The sequence below is a fragment of the Bombina bombina genome, chromosome 5 (genome assembly GCF_027579735.1).
Source record: "Bombina bombina isolate aBomBom1 chromosome 5, aBomBom1.pri, whole genome shotgun sequence".
Taxonomy (NCBI): domain Eukaryota; kingdom Metazoa; phylum Chordata; class Amphibia; order Anura; family Bombinatoridae; genus Bombina; species Bombina bombina.
This window is the reverse complement of record NC_069503.1, coordinates 1,083,200,511-1,083,223,235: the sequence shown is the minus strand read 5'-3', so window position 1 is coordinate 1,083,223,235 and position 22,725 is coordinate 1,083,200,511. Positions and strand designations below refer to the sequence as shown.

General features: G+C 36.2%; 1 protein-coding gene across 1 annotated transcript in view; it reads left to right on the top strand.

Annotated features, from left to right (window-relative positions):
- Window positions 1-22,725, top strand: part of KCNQ3 (potassium voltage-gated channel subfamily Q member 3) — a 422,819-nt gene that overhangs the window by 287,190 nt on the left and 112,904 nt on the right. The window contains exons 4-7 of the mRNA XM_053713209.1: window positions 13,066-13,241; window positions 17,223-17,381; window positions 18,108-18,218; window positions 20,747-20,842. Coding sequence (XP_053569184.1) covers window positions 13,066-13,241; window positions 17,223-17,381; window positions 18,108-18,218; window positions 20,747-20,842 — 542 coding nt within the window. The remainder of the gene's footprint in view (window positions 1-13,065; window positions 13,242-17,222; window positions 17,382-18,107; window positions 18,219-20,746; window positions 20,843-22,725) is intronic.

Below are 22,725 nucleotides of genomic sequence, written 5' to 3'. Positions count from 1 at the left end.
TTGTCTATTTTGTATATTGATGTAATGACTGTATCTCCTTGGGGTTTGTGGATTATTAACTGATCTGTGATTGTTACCTTCCCAATTTCTTCTAGTAGAGTTATGTGTTCTAGAATATTTATGTCATAAAAATCATAAAAATCAGGGACGTCTCCCTTAAATTTGCTAGCATAAAGTTAAAAATACCACCTTATCTAAAAATTCAGAAAGCCATTGTATCATTGTATGTATGATAAAGCCCTATAAACAGACGAAACGCGTTGAAGACTGTGGGGTGCCACTGTGACACTAAAAAGCCAGTATTCATACACTCTGTGACAAACGACATTGAAGAAAAGCCTTAAACTAGAGGATCGATTTCGGACCAATCAGATGATAGCTATAGGTCAGATCGTCGACCGCATTACCAATCATACATGCAGGTGAACTCGAACGGAGCAGCGGGGAATCCCTACTTAAAGGGCACAAGAGCAAAAAACGCTGTGAGAAGCTGCTTGTTTCTTTTTCTTCCAAGGAGGGACTGCAATCCTGGCGTGGTAAACCACACACCGTGGTGAGGTAACGTTGAAGCGGTTTATGTTTCCCAGTTTTTAGCCAATGCGGCTCTGTTCTTATATTCAGCAAACAGCTGTTTCAATTATTTGGACAGTCAGTGATACACTGGAACTGAGGAAGCTAGTTTTTTGGCTAATTCAGTCGTATTGTAAAAAGACTGATCTGGATACAATGGCCTTCTGAACTTTTTTTATGCTAGCAAATTTAAGGGAGACGTCCCTGATTTTTATGATTTGTATGATTCTTATTATCTGAGTATATTGTTATCTGAGTATATACTGCTGCTGATATATTTTTTTTTAATATAGCTTTATGAATATGCTGCTGCTGAGATATTGCTGTTGCTATTTTCCAATTTTACATTTTTTATATGGTTTACATTAAATATTTTAACTATATGGAACATTAAGATTCATTGAGATTTATTTGAACTGTCTGCTGTAAATCGCCCTTTTCATTATATTGTATTTTTCCTGTTTTTTGCTTTAAGCCTGTGAGGAGCTTAATAGAAAAGAGGCTAGACACCCCCTCTGCCTTTCCTACCCCCTTGAAAACTCTAGAATATTTGTGTGTCCATTGTGTTTGTGATTTTTCCACATTGTGAATGGGGTGTTGCCCCCTTCATTTGCATAAGCATCCGTATATTAAGCAATAAGGGTGCACTACTATTTAGAGCTTGAAAAAGGCCAGTCACGGCTGAAACGCGTTGCTCTATTATTGCTGTTATTGTCCAATTCGGGGCATCCGTAGTCCTAGAGGTGCAGTGGAGATCAGAATCACTAGCCGTTCAAATCATCAGAAAACCGCCAAGGAGCAACTCTGAATCAGCTCTAAAGAAAGACAAGAACCTACTCTCAGTGTAAGTAAGAATTATACACCTTAAATTTGGTTCTTGCGTATCTTTTTTTTTTTTTTTTTTAATATAAATTTTTATTGTGGTTTAATTCAAGGCATACAAACATTGAATGTCATTATGTTTCAAGATACAGAAAAAAAATGTAAAAACAAAAGGGAGTTCAAAGCTAACAGCTTACCTGAAGTAAAGCGATATATATTACAAGTTTACATGACATAAGATAAGAGAAATAAAAAACATTACTTGCCAAACATTCTCGTATACCCACAAAATAAGCTCATGAGGCCTCTTGTGGACCTCCCAACATAGTATAAACGACAATGCTATAGTAGGTATGTCTGAAATAAAGGAGACCACTCTTGGATCTCCAAGAAAAACCACATTTTTTTGGTTTTCAAGTAGTTTGAGTTGTGTAAACAAGGTAACATAACACATGTATAATATTTTTTATAAATATGGCTGATTATCCCTTATTAGGTTGTAGATAATATCAGTAATAAAGGAAAAGCCTTCCATATAGGGCAGTACCCCATCCAAAAACATCTTATTAAAATTAATGCGGTAGTTAGAATAGCTTAGGGAGATAATATGGGGCCAGAGGTATGTAGGTGCTAAGGAAGTCACAATGTATGAAATAGAAGAAAAGGTATTATCTCTCGGCATCTGAGCCACATCAAATATTACGACAGTGGTTTGTGAGTCAGCTAGTTGTGAAAACATAGTATATTTAGAGATGTAAATTAGGGATAATGAGGTTAGGAGGGCAAGGTTGATGTGGTCACTCAGTTATAATTAAAATATAGTGTATGTCAAGTTCGCTCAACCGGGGTGGTAGCATGAAGATTGTATTAGGAAATCCCCTTATTTAGATTATATCTAGACAAAAACTGTATTAATTCACATCCTTAGCACATTCACCCTGTCTATTTGGTAGATTAGTTGCATCAGGTAAATGCGAAACCCATAAACCATGATGAGCACCTCGTATGCCAAATGTCCGAGAGCTGTAGATTAGTGTGTACATAATCTTTGATTAGAAAACATTATGGATTAATGCAGACATAAGGAGTTACTCAGGTATAGTGTCATATCAGTTACTTATAGGAATGACCCTTGGGTTATGATTTGCAGGCGGTACTCCTTTAAAACTAAGAAAAAGGCCCAAGGATCATTGTCTATGTCAACATTAAGGCAGAATATATATGCTAGCTGACACTGTGGCCATACAAATAATTATCTAGGTGATAAGATACACTTCTAATGTGAATTAGCCCAAAACTTATGTGCTAGCAATATCAATATTACTGATTATATCATAATCAACATACTAACTGACATATCGTGGTATAATGTGCTATCAGCAGTATCCAAAAATATGTAAGATGTCTCACAACATGTTTAGCATGAGTGCACCAGAGGAGAGGGAAGTCTAACAACCAGGTTAAAAACGTGATTTCAGTATAGAGCATAATATGTATAAAAGTTAATAACTGTGCATTCCTACATACATTCATATAGTGAGATACATATATAAATCTGGGCTGCTTCTAGACAACAGACATAAGTGTTCAGATACTTTAAATAAAAAATACTCTCAAATAGAAATATGACAATGATGAAAGGGCGAATATTTCTTGCCTTGGATAAGTCTGATAGACCTACAGGTATGATGCCTAGTATATACTAGTATAGGACAGTTAGGAAAGGGGGTCATATTGAAATGTTAGATATATTCAATACACCTTTGGAAGCCCAGTGAGTTATAGATAGTAAAATCCTCCAGACAGTTAGCTGTTACCAAGTTCAATAACAGGGTAAAGGGAAGAATGCAAACACTCTAAAGTTAAAACATAAACAACTACCAACATTCTAAGAGCAAGTTATCAAAATAATCCTGCCTATAACTAAGAACAGCACAAACATTTTGCAGACCAGCTTTTCCTCCATGCATCAGGCTCAGTAGCCATCAGTAGTCTATAGTTAGAATCTATAGAAGAGGTTTATAGGAGGGGTGAACTGTCCTTGGTAAGTGATTCCACATGCTGGACTACCAAAAGAAAATTTAATAGGCAGCAGATAATTTTAAAAGTATATGGCTTCGCTCAGTTAATTTCCATACCATACTTACTGCGGATGTGCGGTAAACAACATATCAGCCCACACCTGTTTTCATGGTCTGGGTAAGGGCCATACTGAAAGTACAGTCCAGTAGCAGTGATGTGCAGAACACGGACCGCTGCAGTTTTAGTGTAGCCATCACGAGTGGTATACTGAGTAAGTACCTCTTTCCCTTCCATCCTCGGCTCTCTGTTCAATTTAAATTAGGAAGTTGCGGCTTTGGGGGAATCAGCACTGTCAGGTCCTTAACAGAGAACGGCGCAGAAACTAACCGGAGCCGTGTGTGTATTGCAGGAATCCTCCTCCTGTTCCGAGTGTCTGAGACCGCACTGTGTGCTGAAGCACCCATCATCCCCAGGGCCGTCCTCTGGATCGCAACCCAACACAATTGAGGCTCTGTGTTAACCGTCTGTGAGACAGGGGCCACAAAGTTGCCATCCAAATGTTCCCCAGCTTCAACATGGTGGTAGGTAAGTATCACAGGAGGTCCCCCAGGCTCTGTAGGGCTCTCCACCTCCGGTTCATCCTCCGTAGCTGGTAAAAATGTAAGGTCTGCTTGTGAAGCTGTCTGGAGAGATGTCGGTCGCCTTTCAGGAGTATTCACTACGGCGTCATAGTGTAATTTACTCTCCAACACAGTCGGAGAGGCGTTTAAAGTAAAATCCACTGAAGGAGTACAGGGTAGTTGGTAAAGTGCTTCTGAGAAGACCTCTCGGTACTAAAAAAGCATACGGCTTATTTCTTTTAGTATGCAAATAGGCTCCATGGCAGCTAGATCTGCTTCAGGGGATAATCAGCTTGTAGTTCTGTAGATAGGTTTCTTGTATTCAGCACTATGTGCTGCTTAACATCAAGGCCCGAATGTGCCTCGCTGGGGGGTGATGTAAAGGCCTCACCTTAGGTTTTTTACTCCGGGTACTCAAAACTGCAAATATCTTAGTCATTTTAAGCTCATCTAATGCAGACTCTTCAGTGAGTCAAAATTCTGCTTATGTAGCTAATATTTGAGCCGTTTGGAGAGTTATTTCAGGCAAAAGTGGATAGGATGCAGGAGCAGTATGGAAATGTACAACCTGTCATGGCTGCCACCCGGAAGTTCCCCCTCTTGCGTATCTTTTGATTTGGGATTTTCTCCTTTGTTCCAGCATCATGCAGAATACCTGTTTAGGTTACACCCGCTGGAATTCCAATCCCCTATCCTGACATGGACTTTTAACCTGTGTGATTTTAACTTATGTATGTCATTTATTTTTAACTGTTTTTAACTGGATGCTACACTTTACCAGTTTTTGTATTTATATTGCACATTTGTTTCAGATTAAATATTACCTTGTTCCAATTTATATTTATACGTAATATCTCTTATTTTTTGTCATATGACGTCCTCTAAGCTGTGTTTTTTATAGCGCTATGGTGTACTTTGCCTCTGTTTTATGAGGGTATTTTGTTTTTATCTCGCTACTATAACTACAATCCCCATGACAAGCAACCCCAAACCTCATTTCTCTGCACCTTCAACCTGTAGACTGTAAGCTCTTTGTAGCAGAGCCCTCCTCTTCCATTACTAATATGTCTGTTATGTATGTGTATCTTACTACAAATATTTTTTCATTGTTTACCACACCTTTGTACCCAGTGATACAAATTTTATGGTGCTATACAAATAAATAATAATAATAATAATAATAAGATTAATAGTAACCAAACAAAATGTAGAAAAAACAGCTATAATATTAAAGAAAACATTTTTTTTTTTTTTTTTAGTTTTCAAAAGAGCTTTATTAAAGTAAAAAAAGATTACAAATCATATAGTTGTTGTACAGAAAATAGATCATTAAATGTTACAAATTGCCATATCTCAAACATATATATATACACAAACATGTATCTTAAAATATAATGTACAGGCCCATCAAACATTTATAGCGAATTTGACTATGGTTAATCAACAATATTCACCGAGCTCTTTCATTAACTCCCTATAACTAAGATTGAGGCCGCTCTTGGGCCAGTTCTTACGCTTAAAAAACATACAGGGAGATTATTAAATATAAAACATTTACATATAGCACCAAGCACCATATTTAAAGACATTGTGAGACAACACATTTCTGGTAAGTATTTATATAGGTGCTACGGTCAGGACTGTATGTAATATTTACACAAAACTCACAAAGAAAAAAGACTATTTTTGTAGTCTAAATATAGAACATCAGAACAATATAATAAGATGCAAACCTTCACAAAACCCATTTCCTGACGTTGAATAATTTACCTCATGGAGCTTTGATATTTATATACATGTGCTTTCAGCAGGTTATTAAATGTCAAGCCTTAGACTAATATCAGTTATACAGGATATGGCCCATGTAGTTTTCCTCTAAGGCACAACTCATATTGATAATAATAGTTGATAATTAAGCGCCCCACAGCGGACCCGGCCGCAGCCCGCAAGAGGGACACTGGTATTGCTGTCCCCTATTTTCTCTTGCTTTGAACTGAGGCAGCTCTTATATCATGAAACCCTTCTTTAGTTATATATTATGTCCCCCCAGGGCCCCCCCACCAAACCCCGCAGGGGACACACAGAGGTTATAAAGGGTGTACATGCATTCCTTATGCCTCCATCATATCTTAAAATCATAGGCAATTCTAAGGCTTACTTATATCATGCTCCAACAAAAATATACTTATGGTTATTTATAATAAAACTTAGAACGACAACAGCCATTACAAACACTGTAATCTAGACATAAACAGGTTTAAAACAGTTTTAAATGAACAAGATGCAACAGTAGTTGTAAATACCCAAGCTTTTTCAGGCTGGTTTTAGTTTGTCCCAATACTGCAATATATACTGTCTATTAGGAGCTTCTCTATCGGTAAGAAAAGGTATGTCCGTCTGCCAAGGTAAAGTTATTGCCATGAAGGATGACATGTAATTGATGGCTATATCTAACCCGGGTCCAACTCTACATCCCCAATCGAGAGGTGCTTCTGACTCCTGTCTAAATATGCACGGGGCAGTTTGGATTAAAATATTGGGCTTCTTGATCCAATCAGGGACTGCATCGCTACTCACTCTGTCACCGCGGTTGTCTTTAAAATGTGATTCATCCCTGAAAGGTGCTTTGCGGCCCAGGCTCTTCTTATGCTTATCAGACGCTTGCGGCTGATTGATTTGTCGGGTAAGCTTTTTCTGAGCTACTGCCCGCATGGGCAGCCCTGAGTCGGCTTTGGAATCTCCTTTGCTTTGAGGAGGGAGAGCCGCGAGAGCGCTCTTAACCACAGCTCCGTCCTCCCCAACTGTCATCTCACTGCCTTTCATGCTGCTCCCTAAGCTGAAGTATGTCCTGTGTGATTGCATTAAAGAATCCCATGGAGCCCTTTGCATAAGACCCAGTAAGCAATGTTCCATTTTCTCCAAGAAGTCGTCAATACCGGTCAGAGAGCTTACTTCCTTCACGGCGGCCATATTTGTTGCGCAGTGACAAAATTCTAGTTGCAGGTTTATTTATATTAGGAAGGTCCTTACTGTTCTGATATGTGAACAAAATGTGAGATAGATCTCTTAATTATTGTGTCCAGTCCTGACAGTTACCCTCGGGAATCCAAGGGGGGTAGCGCTGCCTGTCCTGAGCCGCAGCTCCAGGCCTTTATGGTCCGCTCTTATGCCCCAGCGTCAAAAATACAGGGAATAATCCAGTTCTTTTTTACCAATCCACCAAGCCAGTAGTGCTGATCATTTGAGTTGCTTTATCACTGTAAAAAGTACCCTACACCGGCGGGTTGTTAGGTAGTCAGCAGGAGCTCTAAGAAGATGCGACCTTCCACAGTCGCTGCTTGGACACGCCCCCTAAAGAAAACATTTTTATGTAAAAAACATCTAAAATTCAAAATGTTTAATATTGTTGCTGCAGATAATCACAGTATTTTAAAAGCAATATGTGTGATATTTGGATGTACAGTTAATAATGGTGTTTTATTGTTACAAACTTGAAAATAAATCTCTGAAACTGTCAAGTTCACATTTGTAAATTAAAGGGACAGTCTACACTTTAGCCATCTTAAATTCTTACCTTACATTAAGCTGCAAATAGCCTTCTGCATCTTTTCTATATCATGAAGCAGAAATGGTAAAAAAGTTATTTTAAAAATTATATTGTTTCTGGCCATTTTGAAATGGCTACTTAGCTCCACCCACTGATGAAATCAGGATCCGGGCTGCATTTTGCGTCCAATCACTAAAGACTCACTAGTTGGATTCAACAGACTGTCAATGCTATTCAGCAGAGTGCCTAGATATAGCCCAGATAATGATGTCATCAGTGGGCGGCCATTTCCAAGTGGCCAGAAACAATATACATTGTAAAATAACTTTTTCACTGTTCCTGTTGCATGATATAGGGTTCAGGAAGATAGTTGCAGCTTAATCTAAGGTAAGATTTTAAGATGATTGAGGTGTAGACTGCATGTTTAAGTTGCCTTTTTTTTTAATGCACATAAAAAATAATTTTCAGACGACTTTAAAGTTTTATATCCTTAAAATTTATAGATGCAATTTTACCAAAACAAGCTCCAGCCAAGTTGTTATGAACTTTTTAAATTGTAGTTTTAAATAATATGTTAATGCCAGAGGTCTGATTAATTTGAAAAATAAATGGTAAATTTCATATTTTTAATTCCCTCACCCCTTTTTTGAGACATTGATGATATGACAAATTACATTTCAAACTGCATCATCATTTACATCATTAAAGGGTAATGAAACCCCAACATTTTCATTTGTGATAAAGACAGAGCATACAATTTTAAATTAGTTTTCAATTTCTATTATCAAATTTGCTCTGTTCCCATGATATTCTTTGTTGAAGAGAAACTAACGGCTAGATTTAGAGTTCGGCGGTAAAAGGGCTGTTAACGCTCCGCGGGTTTTTTTCTGGCCGCACCATAAATTTAACTCTGGTATCGAGAGTTCAAACAAATGCTGCGTTAGGCTCCAAAAAAGGAGCGTAGAGCATTTTTACCGCAAATGCAACTCTCGATACCAGAGTTGCTTACGGACGCGGCCGGCATCAAAAACGTGCTCGTGCACGATTCTCCCATAGGAAACAATGGGGCTGTTTGAGCTGAAAAAAAACCTAACACCTGCAAAAAAGCAGCGTTCAGCTCCTAACGCAGCCCCATTGTTTCCTATGGGGAAACACCTCCTAAGTCTGCACCTAACACCCTAACATGTACCCCGAGTCTAAACACCCCTAACCTTACACTTATTAACCCCTAATCTGCCGCCCCCGCTATCGCTGACCCCTGCATTACACTTTTAACCCCTAATCTGCCGCTCCGTAAACCGCCGCCACCTACGTTATCCCTATGTACCCCTAATCTGCTGCCCTAACATCGCCGACCCCTATGTTATATTTATTAACCCCTAATCTGCCCCCCACAACGTCGCCGACACCTACCTACACTTATTAACCCCTAATCTGCCGAGCGGACCTGAGCGCTACTATAATAAAGTTATTAACCCCTAATCCGCCTCACTAACCCTATCATAAATAGTATTAACCCCTAATCTGCCCTCCCTAACATCGCCGACACCTACCTTCAATTATTAACCCCTAATCTTCCGACCGGAGCTCACCGCTATTCTAATAAATGTATTAACCCCTAAAGCTAAGTCTAACCCTAACACTAACACCCCCCTAAGTTAAATATAATTTTTATCTAACGAAATAAATTAACTCTTATTAAATAAATAATTCCTATTTAAAGCTAAATACTTACCTGTAAAATAAATCCTAATATAGCTACAATATAAATTATAATTATATTATACCTATTTTAGGATTAATATTTATTTTACAGGCAACTTTGTAATTATTTTAACCAGGTACAATAGCTATTAAATAGTTAAGAACTATTTAATAGTTACCTAGTTAAAATAATTACAAATTTACCTGTAAAATAAATCCTAACCTAAGATATAATTAAACCTAACACTACCCTATCAATAAAATAATTAAATAAACTACCTACAATTACCTACAATTAACCTAACAATACACTATCAATAAATTAATTAAACACAATTGCTACAAATAAATAAAATTAAATAAACTATCTAAAGTACAAAAAATAAAAAAGAACTAAGTTACAGAAAATAATAAAATATTTACAAACATAAGAAAAATATTACAACAATTTTAAACTAATTACACCTACTCTAAGCCCCCTAATAAAATAACAAAGCCCCCCAAAATAAAAAATTCCCTACCCTATTCTAAAATACAAATATTACAAGCTCTTTTACCTTACCAGCCCTGAACAGGGCCCTTTGCGGGGCATGCCCCAAGAATTTCAGCTCTTTTGCCTGTAAAAAAAAACATACTATACCCCCCCCCCAACATTACAACCCACCACCCACATACCCCTAATCTAACCCAAACCCCCCTTAAATAAACCTAACACTACCCCCCTGATGATCTTCCTACCTTGTCTTCACCATGCCAGGTTCACCGATCCGTCCTGGCTCCAAGATCTTCATCCAAGCCAAGCGGGGGCTAGACATCCACTGAAGAAGTCCAGAAGAGGGTCCAAAGTCTTCCTCCTATCCGGCAAGAAGAGGACATCCGGACCGGCAAACATCTTCTCCAAGCGGCATCTTCTATCTTCTTCCATCCGATGACGACCGGCTCCATCTTGAAGACCTCCAGCGCGGATCCATCCTCTTCTTCCGACGACTAGACGACGAATGACGGTTCCTTTAAGGGACGTCATCCAAGATGGCGTCCCTCGAATTCCGATTGGCTGATAGGATTCTATCAGCCAATCGGAATTAAGGTAGGAATTTTCTGATTGGCTGATGGAATCAGCCAATCAGAATATAGTTCAATCCGATTGGCTGATCCAATCAGCCAATCAGATTGAGCTCGCATTCTATTGGCTGTTCCGATCAGCCAATAGAATGCGAGCTCAATCTGATTGGCTGATTGGATCAGCCAATCGGATTGAACTTGATTCTGATTGGCTGATTCCATCAGCCAATCAGAAAATTCCTACCTTAATTCCGATTGGCTGATAGAATCCTATCAGCCAATCGGAATTCGAGGGACGCCATCTTGGATGACGTCCCTTAAAGGAACCGTCATTCGTCGTCTAGTCGTCGGAAGAAGAGGATGGATCCGCGCTGGAGGTCTTCAAGATGGAGCCGGTCGTCATCGGATGGAAGAAGATAGAAGATGCCGCTTGGAGAAGATGTTTGCCGGTCCGGATGTCCTCTTCTTGCCGGATAGGAGGAAGACTTTGGACCCTCTTCTGGACTTCTTCAGTGGATGTCTAGCCCCCGCTTGGCTTGGATGAAGATCTTGGAGCCAGGACGGATCGGTGAACCTGGCATGGTGAAGACAAGGTAGGAAGATCATCAGGGGGGTAGTGTTAGGTTTATTTAAGGGGGGTTTGGGTTAGATTAGGGGTATGTGGGTGGTGGGTTGTAATGTTGGGGGGGGGGTATAGTATGTTTTTTTTTACAGGCAAAAGAGCTGAAATTCTTGGGGCATGCCCCGCAAAGGGCCCTGTTCAGGGCTGGTAAGGTAAAAGAGCTTGTAATATTTGTATTTTAGAATAGGGTAGGGAATTTTTTATTTTGGGGGGCTTTGTTATTTTATTAGGGGGCTTAGAGTAGGTGTAATTAGTTTAAAATTGTTGTAATATTTTTCTTATGTTTGTAAATATTTTATTATTTTCTGTAACTTAGTTCTTTTTTATTTTTTGTACTTTAGATAGTTTATTTAATTTTATTTATTTGTAGCAATTGTGTTTAATTAATGTATTGATAGTGTAGTGTTAGGTTAATTGTAGGTAATTGTAGGTAGTTTATTTAATTATTTTATTGATAGGGTAGTGTTAGGTTTAATTATATCTTAGGTTAGGATTTATTTTACAGGTAAATTTGTAATTATTTTAACTAGGTAACTATTAAATAGTTCTTAACTATTTAATAGCTATTGTACCTGGTTAAAATAATTACAAAGTTGCCTGTAAAATAAATATTAATCCTAAAATAGCTATAATATAATTATAATTTATATTGTAGCTATATTAGGATGTATTTTACAGGTAAGTATTTAGCTTTAAATAGGAATTATTTATTTAATAAGAGTTAATTTATTTCGTTAGATAAAAATTATATTTAACTTAGGGGGGTGTTAGTGTTAGGGTTAGACTTAGCTTTAGGGGTTAATACATTTATTAGAATAGCGGTGAGCTCCGGTCGGCAGATTAGGGGTTAATAATTGAAGGTAGGTGTCGGCGATGTTAGGGAGGGCAGATTAGGGGTTAATACTATTTATGATAGGGTTAGTGAGGCGGATTAGGGGTTAATAACTTTATTATAGTAGCGCTCAGGTCCGCTCGGCAGATTAGGGGTTAATAAGTGTAGGTAGGTGTCGGCGACGTTGTGGGGGGCAGATTAGGGGTTAATAAATATAACATAGGGGTCGGCGATGTTAGGGGTAGCAGATTAGGGGTACATAGGGATAACGTAGGTGGCGGCGATTTGCGGTCGGAAGATTAGGGGTTAATTATTTTAAGTAGCTTGCGGCGACGTTGTGGGGGTCAAGTTAGGGGTTAATAGATATAATACAGGGGTCGGCGGTGTTAGGGGCAGCAGATTAGGGGTACATAAGTATAACGTAGGTGGCGGTCGGCAGATTAGGGGTTAAAAATTTTAATCGAGTGGCGGCGATGTGGGGGGACCTCGGTTTAGGGGTACATAGGTAGTTTATGGGTGTTAGTGTACTTTAGGGTACAGTAGTTAAGAGCTTTATAAACCGGCGTTAGCCAGAAAGCTCTTAACTCCTGCTTTTTTCAGGCGGCTGGAATCTTGTCGTTAGAGCTCTAACGCTCACTGCAGAAACGACTCTAAATACCAGCGTTAGAAAGATCCCATTGAAAAGATAGGCTACGCAAATGGCGTAGGGGGATCTGCGGTATGGAAAAGTCGCGGCTGAAAAGTGAGCGTTAGACCCTTTAATCACTGACTCCAAATACCAGCGGGCGCCCAAAACCAGCGTTAGGAGCCTCTAACGCTGGTTTTGACGGCTACCGCCGAACTCCAAATCTAGGCCTCAGGTAGGTGTCTGGAGAACTACATGACAGAAATTAGTGCTGCCATCTAGTGTTCTTGCAAATGGATGACATTCTTGCAAAACTGCTGCCATATAGTGCTCTAGACACTTGCACGTTCCAGAGCTCACGTCCCTGCTTTTCAACAAAAGATACAAAGAAAACAAAGAACATTTGAAGAAAAAAAATAGAAAGTTGTTTAACATTACATGCTCTGCCTGAATCATGAAAAATATATATTGTGTTTCATGTTCCTTTAATTATGTCACTAGTGTTATTACACATTCTATTATGTATCACATCATTATTTAAATGACTGATCATTTCTTAAATTACATCATGTCAGTTGATTATTTATATATATATATAACATTCACACTTTTTATATATGTTGCATTTTTGCGTTCCAGATATATTTGTTCTGATTGCTTCTATACCAGTAGTGGCTGTTGGAAAAAGTCAGGGAAATGTCTTGGCAACATCACTCCGGAGTTTACGTTTCCTTCAGATACTACGAATGCTTCGTATGGACAGGAGAGGGGGCACATGGAAGCTTTTGGGATCTGCCATTTGTGCGCATAGCAAGGTTAGTATAATTCAACAGCATGACCTCACTAAGTTAATTAGCTAATTAATTAATTGATTTAACTGTAGAATTAAACAGATATTTTCATTATAAAGGTATCACATTTGATTTATTACTCTTTTTTATGATTACTAGATCATGTAGGTGAGCAGATACAAGGATAGATAAATACAGGCTTGAAAACAACAGTTCTGCTTTTCTATGAAAATATATTAATAAACTCAAATAGATGGTTATCTACATACACCATCTTAACAATAAAAAGTTAATGGCTTAGAATGCTGCAAATAAAAAATGGATTAGCATTAAAAAATTAAGCTGTGCTTTAGGATAGTGGTTAGGGTTATCTGAGAAAATGTGGCAGCCTCATTAACATGACAGTGTTCTTAATCAAGCAGCTTATGAATTTATTAAAATCATGGCAGCTGTATGAACACCCTTTCAAATGGGCTGAACTGTCTCTCTTTTTCTCTCACCCACCACTGGTTGGTTTATTTTTTTAATTAGCTTCTTGTTTACTTAGCCAGTACTGCAGCACTGAAATTTTCAGTATATGTATAGGGTTGAACAGGCAAAACAGATATTTGAAATTACAAAATAAAAGTAAATGAGTTATTTGTAAACAATCTATTAAACTCCAGCAGGTAAATTTCTTATTATAAAGTCATTAAAAGGTAGAAAATGTAACAGTGCAATGTCCATGTAAAGGGATAAAGTTGTAATAAGAAAATGCTATAGGACATCAGAGCATTTTCTCATTGCATTGTTGTTTGTTCATATATTTTTGTTTAATTCACACAAAGGGATTAAACACATAGTTGAAATCAGCTCCAGATTAACATTGCACTACTAGTCTGCCGCTGTCATGGCTGCTGAGCCAATAATGGATGGCATATGTACAGTATACAGCCACCAATTATCAGTGTTGTAAAAACATCTTTACAAATGGAGCCACTAAACACAATTTGCCAGAGCTATATTTTTCTAGCTGTTCATTTTGGAGTTTGTATTAAATCTGTTCCTCAGATTGTTTCTTAATTATTTAATCTGCTATGAAACAAAGGCAATTATTAACAATTAAATACAGTAAAAACGTTTCAAAAAATTTCTGCTTGTTTTGCAAATACTAAAATGCATTAGATGATTAAAGGGATAGTCAAAATTATACTTGCATGATTCAAATAGAGCATGTCACTTTAAGACACTTTTACATTCACTTCTATTTTTAAATGTGTTTCGTTCTCTTGGTATCCCTTGTTGAAAAAGAATACACACATATCCTACATTAGTGGAAGCTGGCTGCTGATTGGTGCCTGCACACATTTGTCTTTTGTGATTGGCTAACTAGCTGCCAGTAGTGCAATGTTATTTCTTCAGCAAAGGACAACAATATAATGAAGCCAATTTGATAATAGAAGTAAATTGAAAAGTGGTTTAAAATTATATGTTCTATCCAAATCATTAAAGAAAAGTTTGGAGGTTCCTGTCCCTATGAGGAGCAATCAAAGAAAAAGCACAATTAGATTTAAATTTTACAATAGTTTAATGTGTAATAATATACTTTTATGGAGTTAAAACACATCTACCAATGTTGTATGATTAAAAAAAAACCCTAAAAGAACAGTAAACCAGAAAGCTCTAAATGCAAATTGGATGTTTTGTGCATTTTTGTATGTTTGGCTGATAGTGACATCTAGTGGAAACATGAGAAAATACCCATTTCATTCATAAAATTGTTACAATTTCAGATATATACAGATAGAAAGCCCTTTATCCAAACTGCTTGAGATTGGAAAAGGTTTGTATTTTGGAATAGTTAGGATTTTGGAATATGTGCATCTTTAAAATGGGGCAGTTGGGGAGGGGAGTGTATAGGACCAAGTGTAAATAACAATATCTTATGTCATTTAATTTAAGCAATTTTTAAAAATCATACTACAACTTATACATGTAACTAAAAATTAAGTTTATTTTTTTAAAAACATATTAGTTATAAACTTTGGATTTTAGAATAAGTTTGGATTTTGTAATTCCGGATTGGGGACTATGTACCTGTATCTCATTCTTAGAACAAGACCAGCACATATATGAAACTGTCTAGATTACTAATCTGAAATTACCATCAGTCATTTGCATATATTTTATACCAACAAGGCAACATGTAGCAAACTATTATATCAAACAAATCAAATATATATTCATAGTAGGTATGAACCAAAAATTCTATCATGTGTTAATTTCTTTTTCTAGTTAAATATATGTGATGTAAAGGTTGTTTACATTTAAGTTTAAAATAACACATCTCTTTACCTTTTGCTAATGTTTATAGGGTTATAGGTATTTCCTACTAATGTTAATTGACTGACAGGTACTTCCTGCTTCTGATGATTTGGATGACGATGTACCTTATAGCTACAAATACTGATAATTAGTTCCCAGCGTGTTTTCATTGTCTCTTACAAATACCTTCACACACATTTTGCTTCTTTTGAATAAAGGAAATTCAAATTTATTTTTCTAAATTATATTAAGAATGATTTATCTTAAAATATATTGATTCTAATTCTTTCTAATTCATTTTAAAAAGTCAACATATCTTATATTTAGATTAGAATGTATAATCTTTAGTTAGTCAAAAAAGTAAATGCTCTATGGTGTGTTTAACCCCTGCTATCAGCATTGCTAGTTGCGCATCTGAGTTGTGCAAATGGTGTTGCTGATTGGATCAGCGGTGGGTTCCGCTCGTGACCAGAAGTGTATCTCAGTTCCTGAGCAGCAATGCTACTGTGTGTTTAACCCTTTTGCTGGGGTTAAACATACAGTAGAGTAAGGTCAATAGTTGTAAAATGACATGCTCTTATGGATTAGACTATGTCATTTTTTTACTACTATGGCCCATTAAACTAAAGCTTTTTTATTATTTTTTTATTTTGTAGGTATAATATGTGTAACTTTATGTATCTTATGAGGAATGAGACTACATATCACATACACACACTACACACACACACACTCTCTCTAAACATAGACACACACATAATACACACTTCACATACACACTACACAAGCAGACATTACATACATACACACACTCTAAACATAGACACACACACAATACGTACACACTTTAAACATAGACACACACACACACAATACACACACTCTAAACATAGACACACACACTCTAAACATAGACACACACCATACGCACACACACTAAACATAGACACTCACACTTTAAACTTAGACTCACACAATACACACACACTCTAAACATAGATACACACTATAAACATAGACACACACACACAATACGTACACACTCTAAACATAGACACACACACAATACACACACACTCTAAACATAGAAACACACAAACACTCTAAACATAGACACACACATACAATGCACACACACTCTAAACATAGATACACACACACACACAATACACACACACTAAACATAGACACACACACACACTCTCTCTAAACATAGACACACACACACAATACACACACACTCTAAACATAGAAACACACAAACACTCTAAACATAGACACACACATACAATGCACACACACTCTAAACATAGACACACACACACACACAATACACACACACTCTAAACATAGACACACACACAATACACAAACACTCTAAACATAGACACACACAATACACAAACACTCTAAACATAGACACACACACAATACACACACACTCTAAACATGACACACACAATACACACACACACACTCTAAACATAGACACACACACACAATACACACACACTTCACATACATACATAATAATGACATTCATGTGTGCAGAAAATATTGTTGTCCTCAACGTACTGAAAGAAAAATGTTCTTTCTTGAGACATGTTGGTGTTGTGGCTGTGTCTTGAAGGGATTCCTTTAATTTAGAATATACAGTATTATAAACCTGTTCCATAACAATATGTTATATTTACTCCCTAGGAGCTGATTACTGCCTGGTATATTGGTTTCCTTACCCTCATTTTATCATCATTTCTTGTCTACTTGGTTGAGAAAGATGTCCCCCCTGAAGAAAATGAGCATGGTGAGGTGAAGGCAGAAGAATTTGAAACTTATGCCGATGCTCTTTGGTGGGGACTGGTGAGTATGTGTGAACATATATGATAGTGAAATAAAAAATCATTACTAGTTTTTAACATTTTACATCTGGGATTGTGAATTAGGGTTAACTCTTAATGCTAGAGAGGCTGTAGACCATTGCACAAGCAGCATGCCCTCTCTACAAAGGGTTAACTGTAGTTCCCTCTGTGCTGTCATATTCTAGCCATAATGGCACTGAGGCTGGGATATTTTGGCAACTGTGGTATTGAGGTCAGGGGGACATTACTGGTGAATAATAATTGTGAATGTTTGACCTACTGTATGTTAGTTATATGTTTATCCACAAAAAATGTCTTAAAGGATGCCTTATGCACTGATCAGATGTTCAGCAAAATGTTCTATGTTTATAGCATGTAATTCCCACACAACAGCAGTTGCATTTCATGTTTTCCACAGCAAAAGAACAGCTCTATCATCTTCAGTCATAGATACATGCAGATAGAACAGGTGATCAGTAACTAACCAATGAGAAAGCTGGATGTTTTATAAAAATATATATAAAACTATCAGGGCTTATTCATGTCCAAGTAATTCTCTAAAGACATTAGAAACCGTACGTGAGAAAAACTGGGGCTTCAGCCCCTAGTAATCATTTTAGCAACACAATGATCATTCAAATGTATGTTGATTCTTCATATGTTGTGCAAATTATATCATATGTTTCTATAAGTTTTAACACTTTTATTTTTGTTTTTCCTTTTACAGATCACTCTTGCAACCATAGGATATGGAGATAAAACCCCAAAAACCTGGGAGGGGCGACTCATAGCTGCAACTTTTTCATTGATCGGAGTTTCATTTTTTGCACTTCCTGCTGTCAGTATATTTTATTAAATTGTAAAACAAAATGTATGTTGACCTAAATGCTGCTCAGTTTTGTCTGAAGAATACAAAATTTCTCATAAATGTAAAATATAATCCAATATAATATAATTTATGTCAAGTACAACATATTTTCCTTCCTAAAGTTATATTTATACAGATTGTATCCTCATTAGTTACTTTATATTTTAAACAGGTATAAAACAAAACTTTATTACTTGACTGATAACGCTAATTGATGTCACTTTCTGGGGACAGAGCTAAGCATTTAATTATTTGTTGCTAGTTGAACACAAATATGTTGTAAATAATGATCACAAACAAATAATAATCATATGATAACCATTTTTATTCTTCAAGATGTGAAAAATTATTTAACTTTTCCTTATGTGGTTTCTTTTTTATTTCTTGCCATTCACACCTTAAAAGGGCCATAAAAGTAAAAAAATGACATGCTCTAATTCGACCTTGCACTGCTATGTGTTTATATATATATATATATATATATATATATATATATATATATATATGCATGTGTTTATGTATATACATGTGTTAATATGTACATATAATAATTATTATGTATAGATATATAAATACACATGCATACACATATATATATATATATATATATATATATATATATATATATAAATATATATATATATATATATATACACACACATACACAAATTTAGGCATATATATATATATATATATATATATATATATATATATATATATATACACACACACACATACACAAATTTAGGCATATATATATATATATATATATACACACACACACATATACACAAATTTAGGCATATATATATATATATATATATATATATATATATACACACACAAACATACAAATAAAGCCCTTTCCATGCAAACACCTTTTCGTATAACATATCCTTTTAACAATTTTAAAACTTTTGTATTAATATTTATTTTAATAATTTTATCAGATAGTTTATATATGAGAGTAATACTTTATTTAAATGTGATATCTGTGAATGAGGATCACAAAAAAGAGGGATCCTCCTAGTATAATACTGCGAGTGTGACCAAACAATAGCAAATCTTGTAATGGAAATATACTCACAAAATCAGCAGCACCAATGTGCTATATGATGCAAGCTGGGATCTCACAGTTTCCCAGTGAACTGATCCTCAAGAGGATGTAGGGGCTCAGGTGTGCCCAGAGATGGTCCAATAAAGCTCAGGGTTCCATAAAATTCAGCATACTTTTATTATAAAACAAGTGGGTATGTACATTACCCAAGGTGTTAAAAAGAAATTTAACAACAGATTTGCAACGCGTTTCGCAGCTGCACTAGCTGTTTCATCAGGCATCTGTTAGCATAATGGAAGTTCTGACTATTTATGACTCTTCTACCTATTCCTCTAATTGGTTCCTCCCACTCCCTAATTGCACAGGTTCATTAGTCAGTGTATCACCTATCATTGGATTTTGTATCTCCCATATATAAAAACCAAAAATCAAAATACAGTATTTTTATAATTGCTATGTCAAAAACAGCGTTAGATATCAATATAACGTATAATTCATATAGCTTATCTGATCCTTACATTGTTCCTTACTTAAATATATAAAGATAAAACTCTAAAATAAACTTACTACTCCTTTATGACAATACTCCCCAAATAAATCAGTCTCTGCAATACTACAATGTATAAATGGCAAACTTGCTGAATAAATACATCTCAACAATGCTACAATATATAATTGACATAATGTACAAAGTTTTTGCTGATCACCAGCATTCACCCCTCTTTTAGTAAAGGCATCAATGTTTAACCCCAAATATTTCATCACATGACATTATTGTGTGTGATCTCCCTTGTTACCTGATCTATATTGGATCGTATTATCCGTTATGGGACTAAACGTTATGTTTAGAACTCTGATGAAAAATGAATTCTAAAACCTTTTACCTGTTACATACTCGTATTTCTACTTCCATGAAAAATAATAAATACCATTCCTGTTTACTTTCTTTTGCTGGGCTTGTATATGCAATGAACAATAGTGGGCTAGCGTGTTATATTCTCTGGGATTACTTATGATCGTCTTGAATTACAATGCCCCCTCCCTTGTCCGCTTAGCGGATCACAATCGAATCATTCTGAGCTAATTTTATTAGAGCTGAAATAGAAATAGCTATGAGTAACATGTAGGTAAAGCATATATATAGGTAGGCACAGAAACGGGGAGCTAGCTGCTGATATGTGACTGCATATATATGCCTCTTGTCACTGGCTTACCGATGTGTTCAGCTCCCAGTAGTGCATTGCTGATCCTTCAACAAAGGATGTCAAGAGAATGAAGCAACATTGATGATAGAAGTAAATTAGAAAGTTGATTAAATGCTCTATCTGAATCATGAAAGGGTTTTTATGTCCCTTTAATGTGTATTTTTTTACAAAATTGGTACTATTAATAAAAATAAAATGCTGTAATGACACCAATATAATGATACATTTTATTTCAGGGTATTTTAGGTTCAGGTCTGGCCCTTAAGGTTCAAGAACAACATCGGCAGAAACATTTTGAGAAAAGAAGGAAACCTGCAGCGGAACTCATTCAGGTGCTTATATTCTTTTTATTAGATATGTGCATGGCGAAAAAAATCGGTTCGGATCGATTCGGATTTTTTCGAATTTCGGTTCGGAGCGATTCGAATTTGGAAAAATTTGAATAAATTCGGTTCGGATTTGTTTCGGATTCATTTGGATTCGAATAAATTCGGCTGGATTCGGTTCGATTCGGTTCGGAAATTCAGAATTTCGGTAAGTGTTAGGTGGGATTAGACTAGTATTATGTACTGTACATTAGGTGTAACCCATAGCAGAGTGATATAACCTAATATACTGTACAATACTAGTTTAATCCATGGCCATCCGAATCTACCGAATAAATCCGAAGTAATTCGGAGTTATTCGGTAGATTCGGCACTATTTTAATTCGGAGATTCGGTTTGATCCGAATCTCCGAATTTGCTGAATTTGCCGAATTTCCAAATCGAACCGAACCGAATCCCACATGTCTACTTTTTATCATTATGTGTAATTTACTATATATGTCTATTGTACTGTAACAACCTCACTCATGCAAAAAACCATCTATAGGGTAGATTACAATCCAGTTGTAAATTTAGAAACTGGTACTAAAGATAAACATTGTTCACATTTTACATTTGTAGACTGTAATATATACATTTTTGTCACTGTTAGTTTTGAATTTTACAGTTAAATTATGTTCAGTTATGTTTAAATCTGTATAAAATACTTCTGAATATTTTTGCACTAACATAATATATAGTTACCAAAATCAGTATAATTTGAATATATGAATATATTAATATATATATTAAATATATAGGGCAAACTGGTGTGGGTTCAGGAGTGTGCACATGCATTGACTGCTTCCTTGCCTCCATGTGACTTCCCTTTTCATAAGTGCATACTGAAGTAATCTAACTAGCATGCATGCACATGACTAAAGTGCCACAGTATATGTCTGCAGTGTTTGTAGCAATGTTATACGAGCATCCAGTAGAGGGCGCTTTAGAGTGCTGTATCTTTAGACCGCTGCTTCATAACTGCTGTTTCTGGCGAGTCTAAAGACTCGCCAGAAACACAAGCCCTCAAGCGGTTCGGAGCTTTATAAATGGGCCTCCATGACTGTACTTTGGTGAGCTGATGTAATTCTGAGGTAACATTCCTTCCTTTTTTTTACACGGAGCTGTTCATGAGGCATTTAAGTAATTAAGCATAAAGGTAACATGTCCCTTTAATAAAAGTGCTTGTATCTTTGGATAAAAGAAATCCAAACAGTGTGTGCAGTGGTAAATGGAAGCGGAACTATGAATGTAACAGGTCCTTATTGACCTCTGCTTGCTGCAGCTAAATCTTCCTCTTCAGGCTGCTTGTGAAAGATCACTACAATCACTGAAGCCACATAGTGCTCAAGTCATGTGCATGCTGATGAGCCTACTTCAGTATGCTCTCATGCAAAGCAAAGTTTTAAGAAGACTATAGGATGAATATATTTTTAATTGTATTCTCTGTTTTAAAGGGACAGTCCCGCCAAAATTTGAATCTACATGGATGCATTTCAGTTTTGAATAGAAGCATTTTTGTAATATACTATGTATTAGCAAACATGCTTCTAATAAAAGCTACAGCTCTTTCAAAAATGTATATAAGTATGCACCGTGCACCAGAGAGCGTAGGGTGCTTGTATAATCTGGTATTGACTCAATGTGCATCATTGCTGACATGATACAAGCGGTAATCAGCTCCTTTGCATCCAAAATACCCTATATTAAAAAAGTAACCACCCACCCCTAAAAATAAAGCCATTCTTTTAAAAAAACTTGCTCCATAAAATTGCCCTAAGAAAGGAGTTTGTAGGGCAGTGCTCTGAAGTAATCAAAGCTCTTTTGCACCTAAAAAAATAAAAATCCTA